General features: G+C 41.2%; 3 protein-coding genes across 5 annotated transcripts in view; 1 reads left to right on the top strand and 2 right to left on the bottom strand.

Moving 5' to 3' along the window:
- ADAMTSL3 (ADAMTS like 3) overlaps positions 1 to 4,149 on the bottom strand; it is a 192,005-nt gene extending 187,856 nt beyond the window's left edge. The window contains exon 1 of the mRNA XM_042875549.1: positions 4,141 to 4,149. The gene's annotated coding sequence lies outside the window, so the exon portion shown is untranslated. The remainder of the gene's footprint in view (positions 1 to 4,140) is intronic.
- LOC122182369 (lamin-L(III)-like) lies at positions 1,652 to 17,061 on the top strand. 2 transcript variants are annotated; one of them, XM_042875554.1, is made up of 12 exons: positions 1,652 to 2,016; positions 6,111 to 6,267; positions 7,172 to 7,297; positions 8,525 to 8,695; positions 10,041 to 10,166; positions 10,278 to 10,498; positions 11,357 to 11,579; positions 12,447 to 12,554; positions 12,749 to 12,865; positions 12,957 to 13,064; positions 13,190 to 13,260; positions 15,595 to 17,061. In XM_042875554.1, exons 1-11 carry the CDS (start codon positions 1,652 to 1,654, stop codon positions 13,229 to 13,231), a joined length of 1,764 nt encoding a protein of 587 aa, XP_042731488.1. In that variant the 3' UTR covers positions 13,232 to 13,260; positions 15,595 to 17,061. The 2 variants fall into 2 exon arrangements, with proteins under 2 accessions (XP_042731488.1, XP_042731489.1); XM_042875555.1 differs by lacking the exon at positions 13,190 to 13,260.
- Positions 17,062 to 18,633: 1,572 nt separating this feature from the next.
- Positions 18,634 to 24,073, bottom strand: part of SH3GL3 (SH3 domain containing GRB2 like 3, endophilin A3) — a 44,908-nt gene continuing 39,468 nt past the window's right edge. For both annotated transcript variants that reach the window (XM_042876254.1, XM_042876253.1), the window contains exon 9: positions 18,634 to 19,475. In XM_042876254.1, coding sequence (XP_042732188.1) covers positions 19,270 to 19,475 — 206 coding nt within the window. In that variant the 3' untranslated portion in view covers positions 18,634 to 19,269. The remainder of the gene's footprint in view (positions 19,476 to 24,073) is intronic.

Below are 24,073 nucleotides of genomic sequence, written 5' to 3'. Positions count from 1 at the left end.
GCTAGGACAAGAACCAGAGCTCAGTCTGGCCATACACCACTACTGTGCTGCATACATTTGTAGCCTTGACACTTTTTATGCAAATGTGTAAGGAAGTTGGGATAACCTCCTGATGAACATCTTTCCATATCTTCTCCAGTTCCTTCCTCTACTTCATCTACCAGGGCACCCATAGCCTAATTCTAAAATTCCTAGTTACTGTCTTGGAGCCAACTTCATTGTTGTCCATGGGATGTGCCTCTGGACCTGGAGACTGGTTAGAACTTACCTCTACAACATTCATAACATCCATCTTTCCTTTTAGTGAACTCTAAGAAGATGTTAAGGCACCAAAGCTGTATTTAGGAGAGTACAAGTCATACAATTTAGACTGTAAATGCAGGAGTTCACCTGCTTGTGTAGAATCAAGCTGTAAAGATCAGAGAGCGTAAGAGGAAAATACAAACAGCACAGCCTGAGATGGTGAATCAAGCATATCAGCCTGAAACTGCAACTTGCTCTCTGACAACAGCAGAACAGCACACACTCAGACTGCAGTGAATACCACCTTGCTAGGACACTGGAAGTAAGCAGCAACAGAATATGAGATGCTTCCAGCGTGAAAGCACAGCATCTAATGACTTCTTGGTGCCTCTGGGACAGCAGCAGCTGAGAAGTGTTGCTTAGAAGGAAGCCAACCAAACCAATGAAACATACCGTAGAATATAGGCCTAGGACAAAGAGCAGGCAAAATAAAAAGAAATGAAGGGTGCCCAAAGAAATTCCTGACTGCATAAATGGTGTAGATAGGCAAAGGCTATTTGCCTTTGCAGGAAATAGCATTAGCCTAAGCTCTTAAGGGAACTTTCTTCTAACTGCTGCAACAAACCCCGTAATTTACAGTTCAGATATTTATGCTCGTATTCATTGAGATCCATGCAGCACCTGCTCTCCAAAATGTAAGTGAAAATGAAAAGGAGTAGCTAATTTGCTATTGGAGATAAGTAGCAACTATCACAGGACAGGTGCCAAAACAACTTTCCTACTGCACAATGATTTTTTTTAGTGTGATTGGCACGAACGTTTGTAGCCGCTTCACACGTTTGTCCTGACTTTCTCTCCTCCCCTTCTCACTCTTTACATCAGCTTTCTGATGAAACACTGTAGCTCCGACGTACTACAGCCGGGCCTGAAGCCTTAAAACGCCGATAAGCAACAAACAAACAAAGATAGGGGACTGTTGCCGTCAGCTGAGCAAACTGCAAGACCCAGGCAGAAGAAGCAGAGCGCAGAGCCGCAGTGTGCCCGAGCTTAGCAGCAGCTGTGCTGCATCCGTCCTCCCAAACTCGGGACTGTATGACCCGACCCCTGTTTAACGACGCAGAGTATTTAACAACGCTAAGCTCCGAGCGGCTCCTCCTCGGCCCTCTGCGATCAGCGCCGCTAAACTAACGAGATATGGCAAAGAGTGTATAGAAAATAGAGCAAACCCAAAACGAAACGCAGAGATTATCCACTGGGAGCCGCAGCGCCCCGGGGCGCAGCCGTAGCCCTTTAAGCTGCCCACCTCCGGAGGCCGCGGCGGCAGCTGCCCGCTATTTATACTCGGCGGCGGTGCCGGGTGCCCTGCGCGGGGCGGTGCTGGGAGCGGCGGGGCTCGGGCCGAGCTGCCATGGCCACGCCGCTGTCATCCACGCCGGCGAGCGGGAGCCGCAGCCGCGGCGCCGCCGCCGCTTCTCCGATCAGCCCGACGCGGCTCAGCCGGCTGCAAGAGAAGGAGGAGCTGCGGCAGCTCAATGACCGCCTGGCCGCCTACATCGAGCGGGTGCGGACTCTGGAGGCCGACAAGTCGGTGCTGCAGCAGCGGCTGGTCGACCTGGAGGCGGGTAGCGGCCGGGAGCTGGGCTGCCTGCGGCTCCGCTACGAGGCGGAGCTGGCCGACGCCCGCCGTGCGCTGGATGACATCGCTATTGAGCGGGCCGCGCTGCAGGTGGAGCTGGGCAAGATCGGCGAGGAGCACCGGCAGCTGCACAGCAGGTCGGTGCCCGGCCCTCCTGGCCGGCCCTGATCGGTGCGGGGCTCCCCGGGAGGCACCCCCTGCTCGGGGCGAGGAGAAGCAGGTGATGCTGCTTACCGGGACCCGTGCCGGGAGGAAGGCTCTGTGCTGTCAGAGCAGTGAGGTCTTGGTGAGGCCCCAAATGTTTGGATGGTAACGTGGGGTTGGTGTGATTTGGGCCTGGAGGAGTCTTAATGTGTGCCCTGCAGGGGCACTGCTGTGATACCTCTACACTGGTGCTGCTGGGCTCCTTAGAGCTCCCTGGTAATGGGCATGGGGTTCCCTCAGAGCTTGGGGAGCTGGGAGGCCTTATGGACCCAGTACTGCCTGAATGCCCAGCTGACTGCATTTAGTACTGCACCTGTGATTCATAAACAACCAAGAAGCTGCTGTGCTGGAAGGCATCTAGAAAGTTATTGGGGCTAGGGGAAGTAAGTCTCAGAATAGAGTCAGTTCACCTCTCTTTGGGGGTTATTCCCTTAGACATTTCCAGGGGGAATACACAGAGCAGACAGTCCTGTGAGCAGGATAACCTTCCTGCTGCAGGCTGCTACTGCACAGAAACTATCCTAGCACGACCTGCCTGTCACTTCAGGCTTGATGTTTTCATGACCAGTATATCTTGCCTGGAATCAATTTGCTGTCTAGTTTCCTTAAGTGGGGAATAAGGGAATGGTCCAACGTAAGTGCACTCGAAGAAAGTAGACAGTAAAGAGGAGGGAACAAGAATAAAACCACAGTAAACATTCTCTGGTTATATACAACTACGTATAGTATGCAGTTATTTCAATGCCCTATTGTACTACTAAATGAATTACAGACTTTCAGTAACTTGTGTATCCACAGTTCCTTCCCTCCTTCCTCTAAGTCTTGCTATGAAGTGTTGTCATAGCACTGTTCAGTAACAGCTTTTTCTTTTAGTATTTATAGTATGAAGCAAGTTCTGCCTTCTACTGATTCAGTAGGACTTAAGTAGCTGTTCTACTTGGGAATGAAACATGTTTTTACTCTAAGCTTTGGTTTTCAGCTGCTTGGAAGTTATTGGGTTTGTTTCATTCATGCTGGGTTTTAGCTCATAAATTTGTTTCATAAATCTAACCAGCCACTTGATTGGATAGTGAGGAAAAGGCTAATGCCAGTTCTGAGATCTTTCTGCTGCTCTTTGTGTTTGTATAACTCAGTGGCTTTGTTTGTAAAAGCTTTAGGCTTGGCAGGTATGTAATCCTCCAGACTAATTTACTTCTTTAGAGTAACTGGGTTTTAAAGTGGTTAACTTTACAACCCCTGGGAAATGATACATTGTACATGCAGCTTTCTGGATGGACTGGACTGAAGTCCTAGTATTAACTGTTACTTAACTGGGCAGTCTAATTGCAAATATCTCAGATGACTGGGAGCAAAATCTTTTGAGGGTATCATGCTCTTTATATATATTCCGTAAATAACCTGGAACTCTTATGGGATGGAATATCACTAGATAATTTCCCAACAGCATTAACTATTGACTCTTCTTAATCACTAATGAAGAGACTTAAACCTTCAGCAACAACTGAATGTCCTTGCACTCCACTTTTTTCCTTAAACAGTGTAATTGGAAGTAGGCCAAAGATGTTTTGGAAGGAGGAGTTGCAGATAAGCAGATCAGTTGGTTGAATTCAGAGTCTGAGGAAGGTCAAAGCAGGAACGGTAGCACTACAGATAGCAGCAAGCATAGTTCTGTTCTGTGTGAGTATAAATGTGTATTTTGCTACTGAACTTCTCAAATATAGAGTAGCAAACAGAAATTGTAAGTAAATTTGTCAAGTCTGTTTTAAATATTTCACCAAAAGAACCCAGGTATTACTTAAATTCTCCAGGCCAAGTATATGACACCTTAATTTATTGGATACGTGGTAGCCAATAACTTCACTGTTATCATTTTGCATCACAGCCAAACCTTAAAATGCTGCAATTGAAGATGAAATTGTCCACTTCACAGTTTACTGGGGTAAGGGATTATTCTTGCACATTATTGCAATAAATATATATAGATTATTAGAAGGTGTACTTTCATAACGCACTCTGATAGTATGATTTTTCATGTTAATATCACAGATAATACTTACAAGTAGTAATAGCAGTAATGGTCCCAGAAGGAAAGCAGTTAACTTCTAAGCTAGAAAAGAAAGAAATCTGTAAATACAAGGGGAAAACTGAAATATGATCTCTTCTTATTGCTACTACAGTACTTGCTTTATTCATAGACTCTCTCTGCAAAAAGTATCTTCTACCAGTAAAACATTTGGTTATGCATCATGGTCACGAGGTACAGAGGCGATCAACAAATGCCTTGAATAGCAGAGCTAGAAAAGGCCTTGGGCAAGAACCTCATCTAGCCCCATACCTCACGGCCTATGGCAGAACCAGGTGTACCTGCATCACTTCTAGCAGATGTTTTGTGACCCTTTTTAAATTCCAGGTAATGAAGATTCCAGAGTTTCCCCAGGCATTGTGCTTTAGTTTTGAACTACCATTAGTTTCCCCTCCAACATCTAACCCAAATATTTCTCCTGCAATTTAAACCTACAACTTCCTGCCTTTTCCACAACAGACATGGAAAACAGATTCCCTTCCCCTGTGCAGAGGTCTTTACACACATAAAAGACTTCTGTCTCCTGTCACTTTTCTGTTCTCTAGACTAAACAATCCTTACTTTGTTCCATCTTTCCTTGTATCCCATGCCTTCTAGAGCCCATCCCTCCCATGGAAGGACTTTGGACTCTCTCCAGCTGGTCTGTACAGTTATCAACTGGGAAACTCATTGTATAAATTATCACAACTTAGCCACTTGGCAGAACAGATTTTGCTAAAATAAATGGAATGCTTGACTCTTTATAATCTCAAATCTGTGTTCTGAGCAGGAAGGAACTCCAGCTCAGTGTAGGTCAGGTAACTACAGGAATAAAAGGCAGAGCAGACTGGGAGGGTATCACACCTGTCTCTCAAAGACAGGAACATGGTGTGCACCCAGCACTTGTCTATTGTGGTGCCAAGTTTAAAGAATAAATCCATAAACATTCAGATGGTATCTGAATGCTCTGTAAGTCAGTTTCACATCTGCAAGGAAGGAGGGGATTTGGACCTGATGACCTTTAAAGATCCCCTCCAACTCTAAGGATGTGGTGATAACTGGTTGCTAGCAGAAGGTGCCAGAACTTTCTGAAGAAAATGGCATTCTGTAGAAAGCTGAGCTGTTCTCACCTCATGACTGTGGAGGTACGAAGGAGAGGAGAGTTTGTGATCCATCATGAGGGCAGAGGCCCTCTCTGCTGGGACGCTGCTGTGAGGATGGCCTGTGTGGAGACTTGCTGCTGTGTGGCGGGAACTGGCAGCTGGAGCAGGCCAAGCCTGGCTGAGGTGGCGACCTCCTGGAGCCAGAGCTCCTTCAGTGCTGAGGAGGAACTTGGTGCAGAGAGAAGCCCTCAGAAGTTGCTTGCTACCTCCAGGTGCAGAGGAGGAGTGTTTTGCCATGTGTGACCAGCACTGCCTGCCATCCTGCCTCAGGAGAGCCGGTCTCGGGCTGCATACACACTGCCCTCCCGCCTTCAGGTAGTGGCCCTTGCTGAGGAGCACGGCTGTCGTGCTCACACCTGGGTGAGGTGGCTGCAGGGGCTCTCAGACACAGCAAAGGTGCACTTAAATGGCAGGCGGGCACCTCAGCTGCCTTCCCTGCTGAAAGGGAGTCTTGTTTCAGGACTTGATGCAGTAGTGGCAGCTGAGTGCAGTCCAGTGAATGCCAATTCTGAATGTGACTCTGTTCCTGATGGCAGTGCTGTGGAAAATAGCTGGATCCTGCATAGGATTTGCACACAATCAGCTGGAAAATGGATCAGAAATCTTTCTGGTTAAACAAATGATACTTGTCTGTGACTCTGTCTGGTTTATTTCATAGAGCCTGCCCTGGGCTCTCACCACAAGTCTCAACTTTTCTTCTGATACAGTTCAACCATAGACCCCCCCTTAAAGGTAAACACACTGAAAGCAAATATTCTCCCTCACTAGCTGCAACTTATGAATGTGAAACTTCCACTTGCAGGAATTCAAAAAAAGAAGCTGACCTGAACCTGGCACAGGCTCGTATGAGAGATCTTGATGCTCAGCTGAACGCAAAGGAAGCTGACCTGGCAACAGCTTTGAGTGAGAACCGGACTTTGGAGAATGGCCTCCGTGAGTTAAAGGATCAAGTAGTCACTGTAAGGCTTGTTCCTGGAATTTTAACTTTGCTTTTGCTCCTGAAGATTTGCTTGTTTTATCTCAAGCTAGTTGGAGATTTAAAAGTAAAATCAGGCAAAGGCTATTATCTGTGATAGTAACAGGTGGACAAAAAAAGATTTCTCCTCTTGCTGAAAGCAAATGCTGCTAATAGTTGGTCCATTAAAACTTCCAGCTGTTGTAAGTACCTTTAATTCTATTCTATGACTGTAGTAGCTATGAATTTTCATCTACTGACAAACAATGATGAAATGTGAGCTGCTATAGGCCCTGTAGTAAAGGGAGGATTTGATGGACCCTGCTTCATTATGCTTGAATCTCTGCAGAACGAATACAACTTGACTGTTTCTTTGAGCTCTTGTGCTGTTTAAGTTGCTACTCTGTCAGTACTTTCCAACACAGTATCTTCATTCTTTAATATGATCATTGATCTACTTCAGGGTCTTTACAATGAAAACTTTTTTGTCCAATAGCTTGAGTAAAATAAGTTTATACTTGGAATAGTTTTCATGTTAAGAATCAATAAAAATTATATGGGAAGTAAGGAAAGGAGTTGGGAGAACTTAGTACTGTGAAAGGGAAGAATACTTGCAGATGGTACAACTTATTCATCAGAAGCACTTTTTTTGCATTTGAAATAAAGCTTAGCTGGTGCAGTGCAGGGCTGCATACATCATCTGCAGGAGATCTGGCCTACATAACAATTAATAACATTTCATTGCAAATGTGCTGGATCCCACAGAAATTGGCCCAGTAGAATAGTCAACTTCACTTACTGCATTTTGATTGCTGTAGGAATTAAATTGAATAACCTGTAATAAGTTGTCTGTCTTAGTTTGGAAGAGTAACCTTAATTTTGACTACCCTTATGTCTTTCTCTTCTAGCTGGAGCTGTCACTGGAAGATGCCAAAAAGCATCTCCATAGTGAAATGTTGAGAAGGGTGGACCTGGAAAATCATTTGAAAACTTTGCAGGAGAAAATGACCTTCCAGAAGTGTCTTCATGAAGATGTATGTTTTAGCTTATTAACAAGGGTTTTCAGGTGTCTATGACCCTTGGATGTCCTTAAAAGCAATGTTAAGTTGTGCCTTATCCTTAGAAAGATAACTTAGCAAGTCAACTTATGGTAGTCCATCAGTCAATAAAATCTAACTAGGAAGACTTCAAGACAGTGCACAACTTCATTTTAAACTGGCATAGTACCAGTAGGTATCTGGAATATAAGAAATTTCTCAGGCTGCACTTCTGAAGGTAACTACAATCACGGTGTACTACTTTGTGTAATTGAAAGTGCATACATCACAGTTGAAGTTCACTGATTTTTAGGCTTCTTGCAAGCTCCAGGAATCATTTAAGTTAACATCTTTTAGTGTGTATGGGAACTGTTGAGTCATGGCCTGAACAACTGATTGAGCATGTGGGGGAAAAGACCTGGTCAGTCCTGAGAGTGCAGGTGAAGGTAATTCAGCTGTGTGACTGGAAGGGGTGGAGCCTGGCTGCACCTCTCGTAGACCTCATTGAAGGGCTGAATGCCAATGCAGAGAGATCTCTTTCTGGAGATCCCTCCTTGCTGAAGCTTTCCCCTGCAAATCTAGAATCTTCTGATGTGTGAGCAATCTCTTTCCCTTGCTTTATAGCACCTTTCTATTGTGCTAGTCCTTCCATCATCACACCTCTGTTGTAATGCCTCTCCCAGTGTACTGATCTATCCAGTTGCTACAATAAGAACTTACATTCCCTTCGTCCTTAAAGTTTACCAAACACTGTTCGTGAGCATTGCATTAGGAGTCAGTACATAATATGGAACTTAGAAGTGAATGCAAACCAAATTCCTTCTGGAAGGAGTCTGTGTGTGATTTCAGTGATAAAACTCCAGTTTTTCTAACCCAGTTGCTGTAAGTTTTTGAATAAAACAAAAATAGGTAACTTCTTAAAGAAGCTGAAGTACACATGCATCTAAAGAAAAGCAGAGAAATTAATATGGATCAGAGAATTAATCTCCAAATTAGATGCAAGTTACTTTGCTTAGTAGTTTAACCAACGTTAGCAGTGAAGAAGCAGAATCCAGCACAGCTTCTGAGGTGTGAGTTCCTGATGTAGTGGAAGGACATGCAAGCTCTGAATTGAGGAATTACCATGCACTCAGTGGCAAATCTGCTATGGGACTGAATTTCTTGCTAAGCTGGTACAGGAAGTCCACAGTCTCAAACTGTTTTGGCTTGCTTATTCTCTCCCAGGAGCTCAAGGAAATGAAAAGAGTCCATGAGAGCAGAATAGCAGAAATGGAGTCTGGTCGTCGGAGAGAATTTGAGAGTAAGCTCTCAGATGCTCTGCAGGGGCTCAGAAAACAGCACGAAGAACAAATTCAAGGATACAAGGAGGAGCTGGAGCGAACATTCAGTGCAAAAGTGAGTCTATGAACAATAAAGATGCCAATGTAAGTTCTCTGCACCTTAATATAATTTGCCACACTAGAGTAAGTGGCTGATGGAGGCCTTGCATTCACTGCAGAGCCTCTAGGCATAAGTGTGAAGGGTAACTAATGGCACTTACGGGATTTTGAAACAGCATCAAGTTTGACAACGGAACTTACTGCTACCAGCACTTAGCTCCAACCAAAATTGGTTCAAGTATAAATACTGTTTCTCTGGGGAGCAGCTAGGAATGGCTGACGTAATAAAGCTGGTGATCATTCAGTCTACTAACAAATAAGTGTTTGACAAATTCAGGACCAAGGTGTGCTATGTTAATATAAAGAATTTTCAGAATTGTTGAATAAAATGTCATTAAAAATAATGCTAGTGAAATACATGGCATACTGTGTTATTACAGTTCTATAAGTATACTTCTAAAGTACAAGTGTCCCTTGTAAGCTGTAACGCTGTATCAAGTAGGAAGGGTAGCTATGGAAGTAGTTTGACAAGTTGTCTTCCAGAAAAGGTCTGCAATCTTTTTTCCTAACGTAAGCCTTGTATTCAGGTAGAAGTCATACTTCCTATTTATAGTGTTGTAGGAAAGATCCCAGGGCTTCCTGGATTGAGTGCAACATACAGTATTGATGTGCTGATAGTGCAGAACTGCATGATCTACTACATCTGCTTAGGAGTATTTTTCACTCAATGGTTCTTCTGGGTTCCTCCGTGCTACAACTTCCTGTAGTATAACACCCTACTGAATTTGTTTGGATGCTTCTGTCCAACTAGTTTGGTGTTCCCTGGAGATCTGGAAAGTCTCTTGTAGTAGCATGATGTATCTCAGTGCATGTTTTTTCAATTCTTGGAAAATATCAGGATTGACTTGCCCTTAAAAATAGCTTAGTGCTGCTTAGAGTGTGAAGTAGGAACTGTTTATTTACAGAACTTTTGGGGAAGAACAAGAGCTTTCTAAGCATACTTAGTATCTTCTAGTCTTATGCTTTGACAAGCAATTTCCAAGCGTTCTTCATTGCTCTTCTGGAGAATCCAGTGACTTCATATCTATACAAAGTCTTTCCAGCTTTGTAACTGGAACATCCTAATCCAGCACCTCACTACCTGAATGTTGTTGTTGTTTTATTTTTTTTTATGTGAATGTCAAACTCATGTAAATCTCCTTGAAAAGCAATAAAAAACTTGCTTATTTGGATCCTGTTGGTATCTGCATAAGGTAAAACAGCTATTTCCACATATAGCAGCTGGAAATCACTTTTTTCCCCTTATTATTTAAAATAGATGATCACAAGCAACTCATTTCTAACAGTGACTTTACCCATAGGTGGAGAATGCCCAGCTTTCTGCAGCAAGAAACAGTGACTTTGCCAATGCTGCTCGAGAGGAGTTAATGGAAACAAAACTTAGACTTGGTAATCTGACATCTGAAATTAATCACTATCAAAGCCAGGTACTATCTTTTTGTATATTCCTAGTATTATATACCCGATACAAAATATTTCATCTCTAATACTCAGTGTAATTGTTTTGGATTATTTTTTTTTTTTTCCTCTAATTTTAGAATGCTGCTCTGGAGAACAGAGTGAAGGAGCTACAGGAGATGCTGGATAAAGATCGTGATCTACATCGAAAGCGTATGGCTGAAAAAGAGAAAGAAATGGCACAAGCCCAGAAGAAGGTTCAGGAACAGTTGGAAGAATATGAGCATCTCTTAGATGTGAAACTGGCTCTAGATCTGGAAATAAATGCCTACAGAAAGATGCTGGAAGGAGAGGAACAGAGGTAGGTTATAGCAAGATCTTCATGTGAGGACTTGCCCCATCCATGGTCTCTGCACGAACTGAATGTATATTCAAAAATGCAGTAGATGCAAGAAACAAACTCTGTTTGCAATGAGGATCACCATTTAGCTCAAGTACCATCTTCTGTAGATAAATAGTCATATCCATCACATCAGGTATGAAGATAAAGTAACTCGACAAACTAAACTGAAGGTTCAAATCCACTAGACATCCCTCTCTAGAACTGATTACTTTCAAAGTTTTTTGTACTAAAACCTAGAGTTGTATCAAAGATGTATTGAAGTCTAAAACAGCCATCCTTTTCCCCCTTATCCATCAGTATTTGGTGCTGATGTCACTTTGAGATGGAGTAATTACACAAAAACTTTAAGCATGCAGCATATAAGGGTATAGTCAGTGTGGGTTTTATTCTATACCCAGCTAGCTCAGAAATCCATTTAATAACCAGAACTTCAGCATTTGGGGCTGTATGCATGAATGAAAGGAGATGATAACTACTAGCTCTTAACTATCCAGACACTCCTTAGTAAGAACAACATGAACTGAGTTAATGCTAAGGGTCAAGAGTTTAAATAACTTCTATTAAAGTGTGTGTAAGTAAAGAACTGCAGTTAAAAATTTCTTATCAGTATAAGCTTGCTCTGAACTTTAGGTCTGGGGTTGTGTTCCAAACCTAACAAGCTACTTACTCAGTTACTGTTGCCAGCAAAAATAAAGTGTTATCAAGGCTTCACGGAAAGCTTCAAGGTAAGAAGCTGTTAGGCTTGGCTGTCCTGATAGTAGTGAGAGGAAATAACATTCACTTGAATATCTACAATGCTTATTTTGCTCCTTCCAGGCTGAACATATCACCTAGTGCATCTTCACATAGCATTGCAACTCAAGCAACAAGTGAAGGGCGACGGTTTCTGCATGGGAGAAAAAGGAAAATGAAAGCCAGAAAGAGAGAGCATAGTGCTGGATTTAAGACTGTTCAGCATGCTTCATCTTCTGGAAAAGTGTCTATAGAAGAAATTGATGCAGATGGGAATTTTGTCAGGCTTAAAAACAACTCTGATGAGGTACTTGTTCAATTTTGTTCCTCCTTCACTGCAAAGTATGACTGCTTGTGCACTGATTTGTGGCTTAGAGATTACAACAGGGAATTACAAAGAGATGAGAGCTTTCCAAATGTTTCTTGAACTAACTTGGCTACTGCCAATAGATGAGGACCAAGTGATATTCATACTGCAGGTGTCTTGCTCTCAGGCTTTTGGAAGAGGAGCACTGGCATCTATGATGCAGAAGCCAACCATCTTTAGTTATTTCTCATTAGAATCAGGGTAAAAGTATTGCAAGCACTTCATATCCTTGAGAAACTAAATAAGGATTAGTAAACTGGATGACAGCTTACTAATTATAAACACAACTAAAAGGTTGACTAGGACTGATGGTATCTAATCAGTGTAGAGGTCTTCACTAATGAATTGGATAACTCAACTAGTTTAATCTGCAAATCCAGAGTTGTTCCAATTATCAGAACTCCAAAACTTGCAGCTGATAGCCCAGGTGCCTTAGCCTGAAATGCCTTAAACCTTCAAAGACCACTATATATGTAACAGCTTAGATTAATATGTATAAATACATATATGCAGTCTGAGTTAAGCTGGTCAAACACATCTCTGGTTTATCATAGCCCTTCTAGAAAGAATAACATGATCCTGGTTAGAATATTATCCCTATTGAACAGATGTACCCGAATTTCTGGGGTGAAGAGTAACCTAAGACAGTACTAAGAGACTTCTGGAAATTTAAGGTAGCTTTATAATTGAATATAGTCTTCCACCTTATAGAAGAAGGACCAAGTGACCCTTAAGACTGAGGAGGGTCTTACACTTACGAGTGCTATAGTGTTGGTTTGTAATGCTGAGAAACTTCTTATTCTGCAGGATCAGCCGCTACACGGATGGGTGCTGAGAAGACATCTTGAGAGTGTGTCAGATGTAACATACAAATTCCCCTCACAGTTCACACTTCAGGCAGGCCAAGTAGTTACGGTAGGTCTGTAACACTTCATCAGTATTCTTGAATCTTCTTGAACAGAAGAACTAGCCTGCCAGGGATGAGAGTAGCTGAATTTGTTAGTGAATGTCTTTGGTATTAGAGTACTTGGAGTTGTACGTGTTAGAATGGGTCAGATGTAACTACAAATAAGAAGAATCAACATTGTCTCACTTCAAGCTTTTTGCAGATCTGGGGTGCAGCTGCTGGTGTAAGCCCAGGTCCTAGTGACCTGATCTGGAAGTCTCAGAAGTCTTGGGGATCTGGGTATAACATTGGTGTTACGCTCATCACAGATGAAGGTGAGGTAAGTGAGTTGCAGTTTCTGTCCTTCTACTAAAGTGCCTTGATGTGCTTAACTCTTAAGCTTCCTTGATGGTGACTTAATTGTACTGCAGGAACTGGCAGAGAGAAAATTAATGCATGTACCCAGAGAAGAAGAAAGTGGTGAGCAAGATGATGAGTATGAAGAACTAATGGGAAGTGAAGTGGAGCTTCCACCTCAGGTAAGATGCCTGAAACTTAAATACAAGCAATTGAAGAATTCTGGTAGCCAATTTCTTTACACTGTGTGAATATACTTCCCCAAATACGACCCAAATCCAATTCTTACCATTTTTCTTGATGTCAGACCAAAAGAAGAAGAAAAAAGAAATGTTGTTTGGTTTCATGATAGTGATTCCTGTGAGCATCCTTAAGCAGGTGAGATCAGTGAGAACTGTGCTTGCCATCTCAGCTTGCTTCACTAATAATGCTTTAGTCTCTTGTCCCATGTAGGCTGTAGCTTGCATGGCTTTGCATCAGAAACGAAATTGATGCTTTTCTTACTTTTTGGCTGAATATCATCAAATAATTAAAGACCAAACAATTAACACTATTGCAGAAGAATATCAGCTTTTTATGTATTTGAACATCTATCTCACTGCAAATATACTTGCAAGCTGTTATTCCAAAAACAGAATGCAAACAAATATTTTCATTCTGTGGGAATGAAGTGACTTATCTGATGCTTAAAACAGTGTACTGGACTTGTTCTAAAGTACCTGACTCAAATTCACACTAAGAAAATAGAATATTTTCTTTCAAAAATACCAAATTTAAGGCCCTACAGGTGAATCTGGATAGGCTGGGGTAACAGTAGGCAACTGCAGGAGCTCAATCACTTTGTCCAAGTCATCAATACAAATATGAAACATAACAGGCCCCTGTATCAACCCCTGCCAACTTGATTTCCTCCATTCACTACCACTCTCTGGGCCCGGCCCTCCAGCCAGTTCTTTACCCAGCAAAGTATGTACCTATCCAAGCCATGAGCTGCCAGCTTCTCCAGTTACCATCCCTGGAAGTTTTCAAGGAAAGGGGAGGTGTTGCACTGAGTGATTGGTTTAGTGGACATGGTGTGAAAAGTTGACAGTTGGACAAAGTAATATCAGTGGTCTTTTTCTACCTTAATGATTGTATGATTCTAAAATGCTGAAATCAAAGTTCATGGGTGTAATGCTATAATGGGATGGAAAGAACTGTGATAATAGCAGGGTGGCAAGGATATCCAGTGAGAGATCTCCAGTGAGAGCCCTCATTTCCACTGCCAAGCCTTAAATGCGGTCTGGGAAGGGCTGGATCCTGGCTCCACCCCTTCTGGTCACTCGGATGCATTGCACTGCATGCACCTGAGCTCCCCCGGGTTGGCCCTGCCTTCCCCCCAGGTGCTCAATCACTGTTTCAGGCTGTGACTTGGCATTTCTGCTATAGTGGTATATTGACTGTCTACTGGTTTCTTTCAAATTTGATCGTGAGTTTAAGGCACTCCAGTGTGAACTTTGTTTCAGAAATTACTGTCTTATTTTGGTGTGTGAAATAAGCACCTTAGCTGTGCCTTACTCTTAAATAATACTTCCTTCAATATTTCCTAAGTAGAAACAAAGTACAGATACAAATCATGCTAACAGAATTAACACATCAATAAAATGAGCATGTTTTAGCATACATGTTAATTTTTGGGTGCAACCGATGCTGAAATGCCCTCTGAAAGACTCTCCATTGCCTCTGAGTCGCTTCTGTCTGATCATATGAGCCTGAAGTAGTTCATTTTGAGCTCTTCAAGTGCACATTAGTACACCAGTAGCTTTTTTTTTACTTGCTTTATATTATGTGGAGTTATTGCTGAAGTACCTTGGGGTACCATCTTTTTCAAGAAAACTGTACCTCAGAACAGGCAGTTGTCTGCTTAGTTCTTTCCTTGTCCTTCTTTTGAAACTGAATCTGAATATCTATTTTACCATCTGGTTTAGTGTCCATCAGAGTCTTACATTGCTGGCGAATTTTCAGTCTCACACTGTAAAGGATAAGACCTTGTCTAATAGGCTACTGAACACTGTTCTGTAATGCTGTGCACTGGAAGCCTGAATGGCATACACCAAAATGCCTGAATGTACTGGTGGAAATAGTGTTTGAAACAGGGCCTCTCCTCAGTATTTTGAAGGCTCTTTATTTTAGTTGACTGATAATATGGCTTGCCCTGCCATCAGTGATGGAAAGCAAAAGCAACTTCTTCTCTTTATCTTCATGATGAAACACTTACTGTTTTATCAGCAACTTTACAATACAGTTATGTGCCACTTATGGTAAAAATCCATTCTAATACTCCTACTCAAGTACTAACATCCTTCCCATCTGCTGGATTACTCTTGTACTCTTGCAGTGTAGGTAATACTGAGATAACAGTTTTTTGTTTGTTTTTTTTTTATTAACTAAGTTGTTTAACTTCCTGTAGACAGCAAAATGATGTAAAGAATGCACAGTAGTGCTTTAAGGCAGGGTTTCCATGTTTTGCTCTTCTTTGTTTCTGCTCCTCTTCCAACGTGAGTAGCATGAATTTGCATGTCAATTCAGTTCTGATGCTTCCAGAACTCCGGAGTACTGATAGCTTGATAGCTTTTATTTAGCTTTGATTTTCTTTAATTAGCATTAAATAGGAAGTTTGTAGAAAGAATGCATGCTTCTTAGAACTAATGTCTTGATATTTTATTTCTGCAGCAAAATGAAGATCCCAGCTGTTCTATTATGTAATATGGACATGGAGATGATCACTTGAAAACACTTCTAAACCTCAAGTGACATTTTGGACTTAAGTGTGTGGTGGTACCTTCTGCAATATTTGAAAACATCTTGGAATTTACATCTCCCATCTGACCTCTTTGTAAGAAAAACTGTCCATGACATAATGCCTTCTGATACTGTACCCTGTGCTGGAATCACTGATATGAAGATCAGTAGAATACAAGCTCTGTAGGAAGCTCTTTTACTCTGTCACAAGGATTTGATTTCCATGACCTGCTGAAACAAGAGTGTGCACAGTTCACAAAGCTGTTTGATGCATGTCCTAGAAGGATGATAAATAATTGAGACTGAGCATAGGCTGTCTCAGCTTTCTCAATATTCTGGTATGTTGTTTCTCCAAAGGCGATTTCTGTTTCAAGCCAGAGTGGGTAACTACCTGTGCCAGATCATGTCACAGCTGGGATGTTGTGAGCAGTTGGCTGAAGTAACACATCCTGAAGAGTGCTGACTATCTGAAATGGTTTCTGCTTGTATCCTGATGCTGAGATGTCTAGATCACTAGCTGAAGAACTTCCTAGAGTAACAAAATTTTTCAAGTCAAATCAAGCTGTGATGTATTCCTCTTGTTTATTAAATGTACTGTTTCTTTATTCTAGTACATAGAAATTACCAACTGCAGTATTTCATGTTTCTAGGTGCAGCATAGCTTTTAGTTCTGATTTGCTGGAACAATAACATTGACAGATATATCCTGCAAATGTGAAACATTCCAACAGAAGGTACTGTAACTAGCAATACTAGCACTCTGGTCCCAGAAAGCCAGCATTCCAAGTGGCTTGGAAGAAAAATACTGATAAAAATCAAAATGACAAAGGTGCATTAAAAGTATTAGCTCTTAGTCGCTGTGTACTGAAGGTCTGACAAGGGCAGTCTGCAGTCCTGCTTTGTATGTCTAGCTGGGAAGTGGGGGCAGAGTGCTATCTGTTGGCCAGTACTTAATTTAATAGCTTTGTAGCTATCTGAAGGCTGACCTCTAGCCCTTAGAAACCATGTGGTCAGCCTTCATAATCCCTTCTTTCAGCGTCTGTTTACCAAAATGCTTACCTGGTGGTTATATGGCAAAGAAAGAACCTCAATGAGCCTTGCAGGTCCTCTTCTCTTTAAGAGCATAAGCAGCTGATGTTGCAGATCAGTCAGTGCTGGCTTTTTTGTCTGCATCTGTTATCTTACCAAAATATTAAGTTCTGAGTTTTGAGATCTGTTCTATAGTTGGATGCAGTTATTAATATGAGGATTTTCTTACACTAGCTTAATGTTCTTAAATTAAGCTGTTTAGGTCTTTAAAAAGATGAAAACTAATGCTGATTTAATACATTTTATCAGTTTTGAACTCCTGTTATACCTTTTGCTCCATAGAGAAATAAATGTTGCTATATCTTTCTATATTTATCTTTATGTTGAACTTTTTATTGTTAAAGAGATTTTTCATGAACAAATATTAAAATCTAAGATATTTATAGGTAAATTAAATAAAAGTTGGTTTATTGATGGTTTTTTTTTGAGTAGCTCAAATGATTTGGAGTAATACAACTCCCTGTAGAGCTTTAAGAAACCTCCACCCCTCCACAATATTGTGCTGTTTGCATCTATCACTCAGTTCCCCAAATAAAGCTGAATTGTAATGAATTTCATTTAAGAGTAGCACTCAGTACTTTACATGACAACTCTAGACAAGGTAAAGATGGTATGAAGCAACAACCACTGCATGGGTCTTGATATGAAATAGCTAGAGTTGGTGTCAGAAACCCTAATGCTCGTTAGGATGCAGTTGCAGGGTGCTCAATAGGGAGCCACAGACTGTTGCAATGCATCAGACGTAGCTACGCTTCATGTTTCCTCCATGCTTAGATTTCTGATTTTATTCCAGTGACAAGGCTGTTCTACCCAAGGCACCTTCTAAGTAATGTCATTACCAGCTTCAGAAGATCAAGCCATTTTGTTAACTATTCTTCTCCCTGGCTACTGCTTATTTGCCAAAGCAAAATGCAGGTGGTGAACTTTAGTTCATAACAGCTTTACTTCTTGGCTGTGTGCACTCGAGCAATAGTCCTGTCACTGCTCCAAACCCAAAGCACAAGTAGAACAGCTGTACACTGAGTTGTTTGGTATTTAGCTGATTTAGCCAAGGTCAGAGATAGGAGAAACTGGAAAGGCAAGGTTTGGATAGCTGGTTACAAGCTATTTATGTTTCTTATATGGAATAGTTACTGCACACATGGTACATGTGAAATTCTTTCCTCTCTAAGGAACACTGCTTCTGGACTACAGAACCAAGTAGAGCTTAAAACATTGAAACTGGATTCAAGCCCTTTTGTCTATGAAGAGTTCGCTTTCCTTTTTTTCATTCTCCTATCTTGACCATAGAGCATTGGACAAGATTGGAAAAAGATCACGTCTGTCTCAGGATGCTGAATTTTTCAGTCATTACTACATCCACATTTCCTGAGAAGCAGGAAAAGGCTAACAGAAGAATAATTAACTCTATATTCACTTTGACAGTGCTTAAGCCTGAGTTTGTCCTTCATTTTGAGGCCTTTTTTGCATGTTTCAGTTACAACATTTGTCTTTTTACCTCTGCCACTTTTCATCTTCATCATTCTCCATCCTTTAAAGAAACAGACAATAGCAGAAGTGTTGCTAACTCTTCATCTGTTTGCAACCATGACCAGTGATACTCACCCATTTATCTCAGTGGAGGTCTATGCAAGCGGTGGAGCTACAATCAGTTCACACTTGGTTCAAAGGACTCCTATTCTCCTGCTATAAGAAAATGTTAATAGATATTATGAGTGTTACACAGCCTGTGACAGGAGAGCAAGATTATTACAATTCCAGTTGCTGAGGTGCCATAAAACTAATAGTTTGGGGTATTTTTGATGTTCCTCCCCCCTCCCCCCCATTGAAATGATTTATCTAGCAAGAGTGACCCTCCAACACAAAAATAAAAGCCAGAGCTACAGGAATAGAAGTGGCAACCACTCTTATCCCACCGACATATTTATTAAGTTTGGTCAGCAAATTATAGGAATCTTCAATTCTGAGAACTTGTACTTAGTACAACAACATCGTAATATTGACAACAATCACTTTGCCTTTTGTCAACATACAATGTGAAACATGGATTAACTTGTTCACAATAAATTACAGTGTGATAGATGGAAAGGGCTCAATGATATCAGTAACTTAGGAACTCATTGCAGTTAGCTTCACTTACAGTATTTTTAAAAATTGTTTTTAATAGTAAAATCATTGCAACAAAAGACTTTTTTTTTTAAAAAAAAAGGAAGAAACAAAACCATGTACAATATTAGCAAATAAATGCATTTTGGGAGCAACAGTGAGCTACCAGTAAACACTTCATACAGTGATCTTCAAGGCACAAAGCAAAAAAACTGGGTATGGGTTTTTTTGCAGGTTGATGGTGTCAGGGAAGGTAAAATTTTTTGGAATATAAAATAAATACATTTTAAAAAGACGCATACAAAAGTCAGTAAGTCAGTCAAATAGCAAGGCTTTCACAGAATGCCACACTGACAACATTTGTGAATCCATTTCAGTCATGAAATCATGTTCACAGCTTGAATGACACAATCACTGAGGCAAGGGTACCATCACTTCAACATAATTAATTGGGAAGAAGCCAGACTCTCCATTTAACATCCCTTCATACCAATTCTCATCAATCTGATTGGTCAAAGTTATGATGTCCCCTTCCTTAAACCCAAGCTCGCCTTCATTTTCTGGTTCAAAGTCATAGAGAGCTTGGCAGCAAGGCTGATCCACGTGCATTGAAGAACCTGCCCTCGTGACAGAAAAAAAAAGTATTACAAGAGGCTTTGCAGAATTTCATTATCCACAAAACAAGAAATTAATAGGCTAGAAATGCAGCTGCCATGATTTTTGCACACGTGTATTTGCAGGAGCAAGGCTTCCAGGTGCTCCTGCATAAATGCTTCCTACTGCACTTTGCTTGAGCAGTGAGGGACATTTCTGGGTTACTGCTCCCCAGGTTCATGTGTTCAAGCCTTCTGCTATTCGTGTCCTTCATCTGAACTAAAGGAATGGTTATGCTAGTAATGGTGTTGCCTGACTAAGTCCTACAGATGAAAACAAACAGCAACTCTACCAACACAACCTGGCTGTTCTGTGACTTGCACTGCTTGCTCACATCCTATTATAACAATCTTCAAGCAACATTACTCTTAAACACAGTAGTAAGGACGTACATTTACAGGAAAAAAAAATACAAATTAAGGTAGAAAACAATCACCATTAGCAAAAGAAGTTAACTTCATAAATGCAGTCACCCAGTCACTGTCATGAAGAGGTGGTTAACTGGTTTGGGTCCATGGCATAGACATGTATGTAGCACATTCCTTCATTCACACCTACAGTAATGTATTCTAATAAAAGGTAATCCAGTGTTTAAATTGGAAAGCTCAGCAGACAAGGACTAGCGAGAGGTTCAATCACAGTTCAGCCATAACAGATTTTCAACAGTGTTGGCAGAATATCCAAGCAGAAGTCTGCTAATTTGAAATATACTTCTACATGAAGAATAGGAGAAAAGACCTCATGCTGCTGCCACGTAAACTGCAGTAAAACACACTACAGCATGACAACTCTTTTAGCACTATTACTAGGATTACAGTGGTTAAACCTTTGAAGTTATTGTGGTTGTCCCACTTGTAACATCGCAACAACTCTCAAGTATCCCAGTGGTAGCTCAGCTATCATGCTGGTAATCCTGTGGTCAGCCTGAAGACTAATTTTTGTCTGCATCGATACAGCAATGCAGATAAAATGGCTAAGGTGTTAAAAACACTGGTCATGTTTTCTAATCTTCTAATCACAGTAATGTACAGGAAACTACTGAAAAGTAACTGCTGGTATTTTCTAAGAACAGGGATCAGAAGACTTCTAGGAAACACTTATTCTGCTGGTCAGTAATAAAATTTGGTGTTAAAATTGGGAAGTGGGAATTAATTTTGTTTGGGGATATGTTCTATCCTTCATAATAAAGGTTCTTTTCTCCTGTTCTAACAATGCAAGAGAGCTGTCAACACAAAGACCCCCTTCAAGTAAGCCATCCCAGGATACTGCTGAAACAAAGCTGCACTCGGTCTCTGCCTGTGGAAAGCATGGGGTAACAACAAAGTTTCACAAGAGCAAACTGAATTACGGCTTGTCCAATACAATGGTGCAGGCCAAAGCTTGTTTCAAGACATATTTCTGCTGAAATAGTCCATTGACAGAAAAGATGATAAGCCACAGTTTTACAACAAAAATGGACTGACTGCATTCAAAAATAGCTGAGTTATTTCCAGAGTCTCTGCCAAGGTAGAGCTGATACCAACTCACCAGAACTGTCAGCAGCAGAAGGCAGCGCTCGGAATAATTGACAAAGTTCCTCGCCTTCACCAGCTGCTCCGATGGGGCTAATTTATTATTGCAAGTCAGTTCAAACCTGACAGCAAGGTACCCGATAGGAGATGGATCACATTTGGTTCAATTTAAGCTCCAAAGGACTGAAAAGAAGTGTCTGGCAGCCTGGAAAGATTTTAAAATAATGGTCACAGCCAATACGACCGGTTTCACTCCAGGCTGTTGGATCAGTCAGAGTCTTCATTAGAATCAGGCAGCTGCTGCTACTGTATAATCCAATGAGACAAAGCTTCCCCGACAAAAGTAATGGGGGCAGCGCTGCTTGACGATCTGCAACACACTCTGTTTAACATCACAGAACTGGTGACATGACTGCAGCCTTTTCCCATCTATTAAATACTTGCTCTTCTTCTGCTGCAGAGACTTAAGCTAAAGAAATCACATTTTTTTTTCCCTGAAGGCAGGTTTTACATTAATTTGCAGCACCAGGCCCATCTCCTTAATTCTGCCACTGTGGAGATAAATTGTCACATTTCACTGTGTTCGAGGATGACCAATCATAGTACACAGATCACTTAAACCTGGACAGTACAAACGGAAAAAACAGCACCAAGCAGGCTGAGCAAGTAGCTGTCTGTGATTTCTGAAGCATCACAGGATAAAACCAGAGCAATGAGTGTTGGTTTTTTTGTTATTGTCTTTCCATAAGGAGTTACTGCCCATACCTGCACATACTCCTCTTCTACACCAAGATATATGTACTTGGTAGCAATTACACTTTAATCATCAGGAGCTGGAAGCTTACAAAGATAATTAGCCCCAGTCTCCCTCACAGCTGAAGTGTGTAAACATTTAGATGCCTATGTTAAAATCCAGCACATGGCAACCAGACCCAATTAGTTTATACCACAGTCCAACCCGACAAACAAAAAGAATGAAATGCATGATGTAACACAGCATTTAAGAGTTCTAGAGCAGATGATGCTCACAGCCCCAGCTGATTAATGAGGGTAACAATGAATTAGAATAAAAAATTGGAATAAAAAATTGATTTATTGTCTGTGCTTAATCAAAGTAACTAAATAATTTACAACATTAAAAAGACGTTTCTGTACACATTTGCAGGGCTGGAGTCACAAGTCATTAGTAGTGAGTAATCCCCATGTGTTAGGAATTGCATAAGGGAAAATACCATTTCTGCTCTGAGAAACTAATACTTAACCTAGAAAGCTATAGTGAAACACAGGAAAAGTCATTTCAACACTCAGAACTGGATCATGGTAGTTGTGAATGTGTCACACCTTCCTTTTAACTGTTGATATTTGTGAGCTCACTGAATGCTAAGATACTGCTACCTTCAGTGATAGCAGCAGGGAAATTAAAGGTCAACATCTTAGTAGAGCCAATGTGTAAACAGGGGAAGTTGGATGTGTTGGATGAAGCTTTCTAAGCAGAAGAAGAGGATGATTATGATGCTATCCCTCCATCACATGGAGATCTTACAACATTGTGCAGTGTTTTCCTTCGAGCCACCTGGTTCACATTTATAAATCACAGACCACAAATCAAATCAAATCTGTTTCACAATGTTAAGCAGCAAGAGGAAGGCTCTCCATTTACAAGCAGGGTACATTCACCCCACTATAACTCCACAGAAATTCATATGGACAACAGAAAGAAAGAAGATAAATAATGATTTCAGGAGGCAAACAGAATCCACAGCTTTATAATCTAATGGAGGAAAAAAAAAACTACTGAGTCTAAATCTTTCTAATACTAAGTGAGATTAATTTAAATCTTTATACTATTAACAACACTAATTGCAGCAACTGAAACTAAATTTTTCCTATACTTCCTCTTTCTCTCTTTTATGACTATGTTTTCTTTTCTGTTCTGAGAGTACTGACTGAGCCAAGCAGTAAGTGAAAACCCATCATTAAAAGCAAGCAGCTGCTGCTGTAGAGTATGAATGGAATCGACAAATGGAACTGGCTCACTCCTTTCCCACCTTAGTGATCAGTGGCCATTCATTTTTCAGTTCTTTCAGTAAATTTTAGCTCATTAAAACTGGCTTTTTTTTTTTTTTAAGTAAGCAAGGTGGCAGCATCCTTGATCTGTCACCACTCACCACAGGATGAGGGAGATAGGGCAAAAAAATTTATTCATGTGGAAATGTGGAAAAGTTGCTTCAGTGAGTAGTGGTAACCATGCTCATTATTACAACTTTCACACACAACTTTCATGGGCTTTCGATAGTTATTCCCATTTTTTCTTTATTTTTTTTTTTCTCCCCTTCCTCGATAGAACCAGGCTCTGACCCCAAGAAGGAACCCTACTACCACAGCAAGGGATATCTAACAATCAAGGAATCACAGACTGGCTTGGGGGAGAAGAGATCACTGAGTTCCAACCCCTGCCACAGCCTGGCTCCCACCCACTAGATCCCTTTAATCCAGGCCTGCATCCAACCTGGCCTTGAACACCTCCAGTAATTCACCTAAAAAAACACACACATTTCCGTGCGTATTTCAGGGGAATGAAAGGACATTAAGGTAAATTATGTTAACAAAATTAGTTAGGCCAAAGTTAGTCTCCCTGAATTCTACATGGCTAATAGTCAAGATCCTGAGCTGATCACTTACACAGAGAGTGCTGAGAGAAATTAGCAGCTGGAGACTCTCCAGACAGTGATCTAACACACCCAATTAGGCATCTGTCTTTTCAAGACACAAAATGCTTTCTGCAAGTGATTCTCTCTCCTCTTACCCTTCGTGGCAATACAAAGAACCTAAAAAGAACCAACAGAGTGCCACACCTCAAATTCAGATGGTAAAAGATGGAAAGAGGAACCCTGGCTTCACAATTCCATTTCCAAACCTGGGGAACAAACTGGAGTCAAATACCTGGATACAGACACACTATGAATCCATCATTAGCGTAATACAAGCAGTGCAACAAGCAACAATCTGGTACAAAAGCCACCAAATGTGAAGTCTGTGGCCACAGGCTT

This window comes from Lagopus leucura, unplaced genomic scaffold, assembly GCF_019238085.1.
Source record: "Lagopus leucura isolate 7727_CA_CO unplaced genomic scaffold, USGS_WTPT01 Super-Scaffold_100015, whole genome shotgun sequence".
In the NCBI taxonomy this organism is placed as follows: Eukaryota; Metazoa; Chordata; class Aves; order Galliformes; family Phasianidae; genus Lagopus; species Lagopus leucura.
Note: the sequence above shows the minus strand (reverse complement) of the source record. Positions and strands in the feature narration are given on the sequence as shown.